Source organism: Diadema setosum, chromosome 17 (genome assembly GCF_964275005.1).
Source record: "Diadema setosum chromosome 17, eeDiaSeto1, whole genome shotgun sequence".
NCBI lineage: Eukaryota > Metazoa > Echinodermata > Echinoidea > Diadematoida > Diadematidae > Diadema > Diadema setosum.
The window spans coordinates 29,405,957-29,418,435 of NC_092701.1; the positions used below are offsets into that span (position 1 = coordinate 29,405,957).

At 38.4% G+C, this 12,479-nt stretch overlaps 1 protein-coding gene across 1 annotated transcript; it reads right to left on the reverse strand.

The window, feature by feature from the left end:
* Nucleotides 1-7,877: 7,877 nt before the first annotated feature.
* On the reverse strand, nt 7,878-11,987 carry LOC140240578 (uncharacterized). Its single transcript, XM_072320339.1, has 3 exons — nt 11,955-11,987; nt 10,505-11,476; nt 7,878-8,825 (listed from the first exon to the last, which is right to left on the reverse strand). The coding sequence occupies exons 1-3, from the start codon at nt 11,985-11,987 to the stop codon at nt 7,878-7,880; spliced, it is 1,953 nt and encodes a 650-aa protein (XP_072176440.1).
* Nucleotides 11,988-12,479: the final 492 nt, after the last annotated feature.

The following is a 12,479-nucleotide window of genomic DNA, read 5'->3' on the forward strand; positions in this document are numbered from 1 at the left end:
AGAAAAAGGCTAAAATCTTGTGGCTAAATGACTGTCAAACAAAGAGACGGAGTGTTGGAAACTTGCACACTGTTAGGTAATGTTGGCTCTTTTTTGATTTAGGATTGCTAAAGTAGGCGTTAATGGTGTAATTGATTCGTAGTGTGACGGTATAAACGGCATGGACAAGAAGTGACGCACTCAAAGCGAAAATGAATTAAGTAGGCAGGTGATATTGTCTTGAAAAGCGATATCAGCGCTGGAGATGACAATTTAGAGATAGAGATAAAGACAATGATTTGCTTTTAAGAGTGTATATAAACATGATAAAGTCGCCTTTTGTATGAATCGAATAGTGTTTCTATGAAACTTTGATTAGACACATGTATAGTAATTTCCATTACGCAGTACTATGGATTAGAGAATAATTCAAGTATGAAGAGGCAACGACGTGTAAGTGTATATTTGTTTCACTGACATTAAATCAATTCCCCTCAGTGAAGACATGCCCAGTGAACAAAAGTATTTAAACGTCAGCATTATTTTCACACAGGCTATACTAATGTCTTTGCCGTTAGGAAGAAATACGACATTCCACTTTCTTTCTTCTTCTTTTTTTTTTTGACCGCTGTTAATTGCGATTTGACGATGCAAAATTAATAATTGAATAGAATTATATCGGTACACATGTAAATTATTTTCAAGTATCTTATATCTATGTGGTGTCTTTTTAAAATCTTGATGACTCGTATTCAGATCGTGCCGACGTAGGTGAATAATATTCAAATATGTGACACTGCTATTATTTCATTTATATCTGAACGTGCAGCGACTGTGTACCACACAAGAGTACCGAGAAATGGAAAACATGATAAGGACTAATTTCTTTAAAAGGAAAAACAAAACAAAAAACAAAACCACTTCACATCTTTTTCGATACGTAGTTTTCACGTAAGTTTGATTTTTAAGTCCTTTTTTATTATATGAGGAAATCTTAAAAGAAGTTCTTACCCTGTTGCTCTGTATTTTGAACTTTTGATGGACAAAGTAGTCGGGAATATATTCGAGACTTGCGCCCTCTCTTGTTTTTTATCAGCACGGTCGAAACCTCATGGCGGTCTCAGTTGTTGAGCGCTTGAAAACCATAATCGGCTATTTTGCCTGTGGCTAGTGTGGGACATACAGCTTTTAATTAAGTGTGGAGCTGTAACCTTGCTTTATGTGGCTTATGTATTCACGTACTGTACAAAGAAACACACTTCACTTAAGATGTCGTCAGAAACATTTCTGACGATTTTTTTTCTTTTTTGAAGTTGCTGATTATTTATTACATATTGTTGCCAGAGAAGTGAATTATTTACGTAAAACCCTGTCTTTGCATTTTGAGGGAAAAATGGAATTAGTTCAAAAAGTTGTACACTGTATAGTACCAGCTGTTCTTGTATCCTGTATGATTTTCCATGGAGCTATAACATTGTAGCTCCGTGGATTTTCTAACAATGCTGCGTATGCCGCCAAAACGTCACTGGTTACAAGTTGTTGTGACATCTGGTTTTTACATTGATATCATTGACTGCATTTCATCTTGCGAACTGTTAGTAGTCATTTACAATGTACAGCCTGAAATCCTTATGTAAGATGATCTCACTGAAAAAAAAAAAAAAAAAAAGCTCCTGTAGATAGATAGCCTGGCTTGTGAGATGGATTTTTGACGATATCACATTCAGGAAAGGTTACATGTAGACATCGGCACGTCGAGAGTCAGATCGGATTAACAGCGAAATTAATTTTACTCTTTCTTCTCAGCAAACAGGGAAAACGATTATGCGTGCTATCAGGAAAGTTGTGTGTCTTTCTAGAATCCATGTTCGTCTTCCAGAATGTCTATACATAGTTATGTGCTTGAGTTAAAAGAGTATACCTATTTTTCAGTGTGTATATAAGGAAATGTTGAATAAATCTTTTCTTCCTTTATACTCTTCGCATGTGATTCAACATAAACTAATTTCTTTTGTCGTTGTCATTGCGTATGTAGCACAGGATGATACGGCTTATGAAGTTGTAGCGATGTTAAAAGGAAAAAGTAAGCTATCTTATCTACAGTACTGTATGTTTCCCAAATCCTGGGTATGCGTCGTTTTGCCATAGATTTCGGCATCGGTTGAATTAATGTATTAAGTTACCGCGTAGATATTCTATGCCAGCGTCCTCTAGTGGCGAAGTCGCATTATGACTTGAAAAAAAAAAAAACCATTCATATTGAAGCTGTCACCTGCAGCTGTGTAGTAAAATATCACTCCTCTTCGGCGAAATAATGGACGTGCGTAGGCCTTATAGACTAATCGTTTGTTGTTGTTGTTGTTGTTTCTTTTGAAGGCTCAGTCATATCAGGGAGGTGGAAGAAATCCACCTCCCTGGTCATATAATGTCTGCATCAATTAAGGTGTCCTTTGCTCATTCAATAATTTCAAACTACAATGTACTGTTTATAACATGCGAACATCTACGGATATTACCCCCTCCCCATATAATATATATATATATATATATATATATATATATATATATATATGAATTTTCCACGTGTTGGACTTCGAATGTTGTAATTATTAGAAGAAAGAGTCTCAAGTACGCCAAACGATTACAAAAAAATTTATTACAAAATTTTAGGTCTTTGCACTGACGAAGGTCTGAGGCAGACCGAAAATTTTGTAATAAAAATTTTTTGTAATCGTTGGATCCATGGCGTACTTGAGACTCTTTCTTCTAATAATCATATATATATATATATATATATATATATATACATATATATATGAAAGTTCTGGGTCGGTGTGTAGTAAATAGATATCAAGAGTAAACACAGTCGTATAAACACCGCAGGAGCCAAATATATATATATATATATATATATATATATATATATATATATATATATATATATGAATTTTCCACGTGTTGGACTTCGAATGTTGTAATTATTAGAAGAAAGAGTCTCAAGTACGCCAAACGATTACAAAAAAATTTATTACAAAATTTTAGGTCTGCCTCAGACCTTCGTCAGTGCAAAGTCTTTGCACTGACGAAGGTCTGAGGCAGACCGAAAATTTTGTTATAAAAATTTTTTGTAATCGTTGGATCCATGGCGTACTTGAGACTCTTTCTTCTAATAATCATATATATATATATATATATATATATATATATATATATATATATATATATACATATATATATATGAAAGTTCTGCGTCGGTGTGTAGTAAATAGATATCAAGAGTAAACACAGTCGTATAAACACCGCAGGAGCCAAATATATATATATATATATATATATATATATATATATATATATATATATATATATATATATATATATATATATATATACTGTATATAGATAGTAATAGGAGGAAAACAAAGAAATTGTAATGGAAGATTTTCATGTCTTTTTTTTTTTTTTACTCTGGAAACTTTGTTCCGCTATTGCTATTGCTATTGGACTATGAAGTCAAAAAAAAAATACAATATATATATATATATATATATATATATATATATATATATAACGAAGAATCAAGAACTAAACTAGTAATGTATTATTTCGCCAATAAGAATGAGTTTATTGAGCAATAATAGTAAGTACGGGGAGAGAATTCTAAGACAAAACAGTTTGGTACAACTCACTACAAAGTATCATTAGCGGCATCAGTCGAGCTCTCTTTGGAGTTTGCGGAGACGTCGGAATCGAGGCTCGTATAGATTGCTACAAATTACCAGCAACGTCTCTTCTAAGAGCCCTAGTTTTTCAAGAAATAGCTGTGCAAACGTGACATCCTTGATATAGATATTTTATTGACTCGGATGAAGAGCACTCAATCGATACAGCCATGTGGTATTATCAATATAGACATGATTACACGTACATTGATATTCGTGATTTTTTTTTTTTTTTCTGCAATTAAGGCAAGAATAGTTCTGCCGGTACTGAGGCACGATACAAAACATGAGACTATTCTATTTTTTACTGGAAGAGGCAAGAGTTATTCGGTAGAAAGACAAAGTTGATACACACCAGATTTGATGGCACAATACTACAGTGCACTGCCATGTGCAAATGAATTGGTTCTACAGGTTTAAGGTCAAATTTCTGACCAGGGAGCTGGAAGCACCTGTCCTAACCAAATACCTGGAGTAAACCTAATAGTACTATGAAGTATACCTACGTTGAATGTGCGTCATTTACCACATAAGGTGTCATTTTGTTGTTGCAATAGTGACAAAAAAAATGGTAATGTTATGGAACATGATACGAAGATAATGATAATGATCTCATTATCAGTATAGTATAGCGTCTTCAGTCTTCCAGACGGCTCTCCTATTCAGTACAGTTGCTCATTCAAAGCTATTGTCAGAGAGTTTAAGCACCTAGTGGGATTCGAACTCTCTAAGACCCAGGGTCTTTCACTAGAACCACTGCTCCACAGGACGTGCATCGGCCACCCAGCACTTTGCCAATCGAAAGAGAGTTCGCTGTGAGAGTTTACTTATCAATGCAGTGAATAGCGTATCGTGTAGTAACCTGTGACACTTTGTGGTGCGATCAGGTCGAGGAGGGGGATTCCAAGACCACTGCGGTGCCGCAGACAACACTAATGTAATTGATTAGAAAAGCACTCGGAAAAAGCAGCTCATTTTCACCTATATTGATTGTGATTTCCGCTCTGTATATGATATACTAAAACTCCATTTTCCCACTGCTTAATACAATCATATCAATTAACGATTATCATCAGGATAAATGTACAAAAGAGTGATGACGAGGCTAAATAAGTTGGCTATAGTTATCAATCTATTGTGGAGTTATACGCATGTGCTGAAATGGTCCCAAATCCCAATGATAAAGACTCATTTTAACCTGATAATGCCTCCGGCACCCTTCGGGCGGAGGCATAAAAATAATCGTGGATCCAGACGATGATCCGAATCGCTACTAAAAGTTAATCATCTCTTTTTTGTGTGACAATCACGTTTATTTTCCTGAAAATTTTATCCAAATCCGTTCACTACATTTTGAGCTAATTTGCATACAGTCAGACAAACAAACCAACGCCTGCAAAAACATAATTTCCCTAGCGGAGGTAGTTACGTGCATTCTGCAATGCAAGCGCGTTCATACAACGCCGGTTTTAATCATTGCTTGCTACTACACTGTGTCACATGAAGTCCTTTCCACGGCTATCCTCGTCACTCAAAGCACTTACACAAGGAGGTACAAATACCTGAGTAAGCAGCGATGAAACAGGTGGCTATGCCTGTAAGATTGTCAGGCAAATTTGATATTTTACAGAATAAATGAATGATCTGAAAACTTTGACGCCCTTTCGGAATTCTTCATTCACTTGTCTTTGGTTATCAGTTTTTGCAGCATATCTTATAATTGTCTTGGGCTTGTTTCGTCTCTACAATCTACGGTGGGTTTTTTCTTAAATATTTTAAGATAGAAGCACGCATTCTGGGAGTATTCTATTACCTTTAACATCTCGGGCCTCATAGATATATCAATGTTCAACGCTGATACGTTTACAAACTCAAAATATATAGATATATTGTTGCGATATATAAGATATACATTATACTTATAAGATAATACACACATATTACTATATCAGTGCAAATGCATAGGGTACAAATGATACATATGTTGCATTTTGTCTTGGTCAGTTGTACGGGAACATCCACATGTTTTATATAGTTGTATAAGGATATGAAAGAAATTCACGAGTCTGGAAGGGTACTCCAAAATATTTTCAAGATGACTACACTTTATTATTTGTAGCTGCTTTCTGGCAGAATTTCAGAGCCCGGGAGCCTTCTGAAGTCGGTTTTCCTATCAGTTTTATGCAGCCTACATCCAAATATGATTTGAATCGAGGTATTGACTTTTAAAAGACTGTTAACAGATTCCTACTCGCCTGACTGTATCTTTACTGTAAAGCCAATTTTCTCAATGCTATTTGTAAAATGAGAACGATTTTTTAACCGTTTGTACGGCGTTTTAGAATTTAGAGTTAGAAGTTAGAGTTAGAGTTTAGAAGTACAGTCGGAAACTGTTACGTCATCGGAAAGCTTGTACATGTAGTTAAAAAACATATACTGAAATCATTGAAAATATAAATACGTTGTATATAATTTACTCATTATTTCGCCCTGTGTCTGAACACATACTTCAGACTAATCTTTATTTTAACGTGGGGTATTTGACATGTTTCAGCGTATCAGGCGAGCATCGATTTACTAGGCCTACGAAGCGAGAATCCTTGCAAAGTACTGGAATGTAAAAATAAAAACAAACAAGAAATAAAAACCACCTTGGTATGCTGCGTCGAATAACACGTGCCAATTATCGGAATACATTCGCATATTAATCCTCGTCTAGGCAGTTACAAGCTTTACATAATTATCACCATCTTTACATACACATACTAGTATATCTTCTTCTTTTTTCGCGAGTGTAGTAAATGCGTCACATCGCCAAAAATTCTTCATGAACTCCCCCTCTCTCTCCATCACACACACACACGCACACATACACAAACTCTCTCTCATTTCCTTCTCTCATTAAAGTCTCTAACTATTCTCTTTCCAGTTCAGCGGAGAAAAAAAAATCTTAACATCTGTAGAATAGTCTCCCTGGAGACATGTGTTAAAAAACAAAAATTAAAAAGACATATAAAAAATATCTAGACACTACTTCATGGCTGCATGGTCTTTCAAGCAAGGCCCCTATTCATCATTACTTTGGTCATTATTTTCATTGTGTTTTTTTTTTTCCTGCTCAAACTCTGCACACATCGGAGCAAAAATAGTCCTTTCAGACCTCCATATAAATATATAGAGTGTGCATTTTGATTTTTTTTAAAACCCAAAGCTCAAACATTGCGATTTAAAATGTCACGACGTGATTATTCCCAAAGAAAATGGGAAAACGAAAAAATACCCTCCTCCCTACCACCCCCTTCCCTTCTCTTCAGAAATCTTGAAACCAGATAGACAGACAGTATAAATCACAGATTTTGCTTAAAACCTGCGTAAAATGGGTTAAATGTTGATACGACTTTAAAAATGATTAATTGAATATGTACACAATTATCTCAACTCCCTCACGGAGACATCAATTACGAGCTCCCTCGTGGAGACGTTATATTAGCATAACACTGTATATTTTGATAATAATGTTTGATTTGTTTTAATCACAACGATGATGAGTGAGAAGTATCGTCTACTCTGACGAGACAACATTTTGAAAGGATGGAATGTCAATTGCCTTTCATTTCAAAAGGCAGTGAGAGAATAAATCGTTCTCGTGGAAGTTCAAATCTGGAAGAGCGTATTGCTTCAGAAATCATAGGGTGAGGATGGCATTCCATTGATGTCAGTTTGGGTGTAACTAGGGCCTATCTGTTACTGGTGGCGCTGCGTTCTCTTGCCCGCTAGAGTTCCTTTCGATTTCGACACAAATGAAGCCATTTTTCACCATCCTGTCTAGCCAGATACTTTCCGCTAAACATTTGGCTTCAAATTTATGCAATTCCCAACAGATGACAGAGTTAAAAGCATGGCAGCAAATGCCGGTATGCAACAGTTTTGATGAATGTTGACACCATTTGCATTATATCAAGCTTTAGAGTACCTGATTCCATGCATGTAACATCATTTCTTTTCCTTCCTCTGACGTTCTACATTCAAACGAGTGCAATTTCTACGCAAGCAATGTATATTATAGAATACCTGTGCTCAAACAAACAAAAATTCCCACCACCCTTCTCTCTCGCTGAGTTCGAAGAGCTCAATGTGTGTGCAGTACTGGCTAAAGATTTTTGTGCGAATGGACTGGAGTTAAATGCTTGTTTCTCTTTCTGGACTGCTTGCAGAAGTCGTGCATTTTGGATCTTCATCTGCGCTACCGGAAGTGGTTTCAGCAGCAGTTGCAGTGGCCGCGATTTCCTTTCCATTTCGCTGTATCATAGCGGAATTGTTATTTCTGTTATCGTTCGGAGTCGAACCGGCGTCACTCCCCACAAGGTCGGCATCATCAAGGCTGCTCTTGTCTGCGTCGTCGCTCTCTTCGTTTGCTATTTTCGCGTAACCAGGCTTGCATTCGCTGCTGGAATCAGACTCGCCATCCGCGTGAACGCTGATGACGTCATCATTATCATTGAGGTCATTCTTCATGTCGTCCTTTTTCTCATCTCTGGCCGCTATGTGACCATTTTTGCCACAATCGCCCATCTTCAGAATGAGATCGCACTCTGTGTCCACTTCTGTGAGCGCCCGTTTCTCCTCTCCGTCGTCCGTGTCGACTTCGACGCCCTTGTCGTCATCGCCGTCTGCGTCGACAGCAGCTTCGACATCGCACTGCCGGTAGTCGCCCGAGTCCGGTCTCTCCATCTTCCCCATGCGGATCAGCACGTTTCGGACGATGACGTACGTCACGATCATGACGCTGCCCTCGATGAGTTGGAGGATGGCAACGAGGAACGGGATGCGGGCGATGATATCGGCCTCGGGGAGCGGGTACGACAGCTTCGCCACGGTGACGGCCAGGAGACTGTTCTGGACGCCGGTCTCGAACGAAATGGTGTACGCCTCGCGCTTGGGTCGGCGCAGGACCTTGGAGATGATGAATCCGAGCCCGCCGCCGCAGAAAGGAAGAGCGAAACAGATGAGGTAGATGCGCCAGGGCGCGTCGAAAATGTAAAGTTGGGACGGGATACCGATTGCGAGCGCGATCACAATGAGCCCGGTAGCCATAGGTTTCAGGCACTTCAGTAGTATCTTCGACGCCTGTAGCGAGATCATTGACCGGAACAAAATGAGAAAAAAAAAATGAAAGAAAAAGAGAAAGTATGTGAGAGAAAGGGAGAGAGAGAGAAAAAAAAAAGAGGGAGAAAAGGTTACTCGTGAGTCATAGCAAGAAATTTTGAAAATGAAAATAGTTAACATTAATCACTTGAATACACCTTAAACAGTTCTAAGATGTTATGGCAAACAGTGTGTTAAACATGATTCCGATTGAATCAGATATCATGTAGTACTCTCGAATTGGTATTGAACGTACTCATTTTGCAAAGTTAGACTTCATTCGTAGAGTTATTAATGCTTGTTGTAACTTTGTTTCCAGTTTTACTGTTGAAATATTAACTTATGATGTTTGAGCAATAGATTTGAAAGAAGGAAGGAAACAAAAGGCCACCTGATGCCATTATTTTGTGAGATGACGATTATAGTTTGCTTTGTTTGTATGTTAGTTTTCATCTGACATGATGGTTATATGGCCCATATTTAGCTGCACTAGCTGGTCTTGCATGGGGTCTAGGTGTATTTCCTAAGTTGGACCACTTCACCTAGTTGTGCGCCATTTTCTTTGCGATGAATGAATGAAGTGGAATCTTTTTAAGTGCGTGGGTTGTGACTCTCTCCCACACTGGACCTCCATTTTATATCCTGTATCCGACTGAAATTCAACTGATTAACGCCGACAAATTGATATCATGCTCTCAATAGCGATTTGCTTGATGTGAACTTTCATTCTGAACTTTGTGGACTATAATATCGTGAAAGTGTAGATGTTCAAATGGAACGGTTCCATATCGTTACCATGACAACTTTGTTTCCTTTATCCCGTTTATACAAACTTCTGTATCTTTCCGTTGTTTGTGAGTGATACAGATAATGACAGATTGGTCAGCACTACTTCGTTTTACAGTGTGCGACCCGCTCTGGAGAACTGAGGATCGTATGAAGACTGCCACTGTGGGCAACAAAATTGACACAGACATTAAATCTGAGCTTTCTCCTCTTAAAAAGATAATCTACCCCAAAATAGATGAATTTTAAAAGAAAAAAAAATATTCCCTACCGAACGATACAAACAAAAAAAAATGACAAAAATCGGATAACTAAGGAAAACATGACATTTTGAAATTTCACATTTCTTCGGAAAACATTTCTCAACCAGTCCATATAAATATTCAAATGAGCGAGCTGATGATAAATGTATAGAACCCTCATAATTTTTCATGTATATGTAATATAATACATTATGTTGAAATTTGGAATATTGATTTTTTTTTTTTTTTTAGCTAATACAAATAAAAACTCGTTTTCATACCAAGATATAGCAGAGTTAACATTTTTTTTTTTGGTTCTTTTTTTATTTGGGTGGTTTTAATGCAAGTTTTATATTCATAGAGCTGAAATGTGGGATTTTTGTCATTTCTGTATATAAAATGAATAAGAAATTGTAAGAGCATGATATCGTCCACTTGTTCATTAGAACATTCATAAGGAATGGTCAAGAAATGTGTTCCGAAAAAATGTGGAATTTCAAAATGTCATATCTTCTGTATTTCCTATCCGATTTTGTCGTTATTGTATCGTTCTGTAGGGAATATTTTCTTTCTTTTGAAGTCTATTCATTATTGGGGGTGGATTTCCTCTTCAATACTCGTTTTACGATTTACCTTCTCGAATTTCTGTGTAATGTAGATGCCGACGGCCACGGGAATCAACATGAGACCAAGCTGCATCGCTATGTCCTTGTACGGCGTCTTCAGGGAGGAGTTCCCTTCGGTGATCTGCGACCCGTAGATGAGCATGTTCAGCGGCATCATCCCCAGCGCCATGAAGCTGGAACAGAAGGTCATAGTCATACTGAGCACGAAGTCGACGTCCATCAGCAGGGAGAACACGTTGCTCAGCCAGCCACCGGGACAGGAGCCGATGATGAGGAGGCCGATGGCCGCCTCGTTGGGGATGCCGGGCACGTGCGCGAGCCCGAAGGCGATCAGCGGCATGATGATGAACTGGCAGCTGATGCCGACGAGCACGCCGTAGGGCCGCCGCAGTTTCTTCCAGATGGCTGGAAGGTCCATCTTGGCGCCCATGGACACATACGAGATGACCAGCCAAACCAGCATCGCATATGTGAACACCATCTCCAGGAGGGACCGCTTACGAGACACTTTCACTACGTACGTGAACTCGGTCGTCTCCTTGAAGCTAGCTGGGTCGGTCTCAGCTACTCCTCCATCTCCGCTGAAGTCAACGTCGCCTGCAACGTCGACATCGCCCAAGTAGGAGTGAGTGACGGTTAGACGCAGCGTACTGACACTCAACTTCCGGCCCTCAAGAGGAATATCAAAGGTCACGTTGTCGTCGTCGGGATCTATGATGACTGTATCGTTGAAGAGGCTGAAGAACGACGACGGGTCGTCGCTCGACGCCGACACGGAGACGTTTCCTCTGATTCCGCTGATACTGGCGTTGAGGACCACCACCTTGCCTTCAGGTGCGACGATGTATTCCTCGGGACTAAACTCGACGGCGATCTCGGCCCCACCACTGCTGCCGCCATCACCACAGGGAGGATGAGGATGGCCGATGACGGGAAGAAAACGAGCAGCTAGGGTGAAGACGACGAGAGCGAGTAACTCCTACGAACAAAGAGAAAGAAAAAAAATCCACCAAAGGAAAGGCTTGATGAATTTTACGATAATACCAAACAATTGATGCTTAATAAAACATCCTTTTATGTGCGTCATTTCTTCTCTGCTCTCGAGAGGATTGTTATAATATAATTCAGTAAACTTAACCAAGTGCCACGTAGGTGAAGACATAAGTCTTGGTAATAAGTGTTCATAAAAGTCTCCGTTCCCTTTACCCAGGTTCTCAATGCGCAGTGAAGTATCTCTCAAAACTACAATTAGGCCTACACCTCTTGAGTTCAACTTTATTGGTGTTGTTTTTTTTTTATCATCATATCATATACCCTTGAAAGATCATTGAATCCATCTATCATTTCGACAGTCTGCTTGTTTAGGTCGTACGTTTGTTTTAGCTTAGTTTGTACTGTTGATACTGTTGTTTCTGTTGTTGTTTTCTGATTAGCCCAAGGATTAGTGCGAGGGAAACCTGCTTGTGGGAGCTGCTGTTTCGTGTGTTCATAGTTTCCATTGTATTTTCGTTTGGTATTTAGGGTGACTGGATTGATAGTAACTGTATCTTGGTCGCCGTGCATGACCCTGTGCTGGAAAACAAAACAAAAATGAAATAAAAAAAAAAAGAAGTTCTCCTCAAGAATGACAACGTTGACGTGCCGAAAAAAAATGACATCAATATAATGCATTTTGTATGACAAAATCAATGTGAATAGCATGAAAAAAAAACCACACACATGGAAATGTAGACCCTGAGTGCAGTAGCACTAATTCTTAAAGACAACATAGTTTGGTGGTATGACTTAAATTCCTTTGACCCAGTATGATAATGATATTAATAATGATATTATTGATGATGAAACTACTACTACTAGTGATACTACTACTAAAAGAAGTATAATAATAATGAATATAGCGCATGATGTTTGTTAATTAATTCCCTATACGCTTTAAGCATACATACATGTAGTGAGATTCAAAAATATAACACTAAAATAAT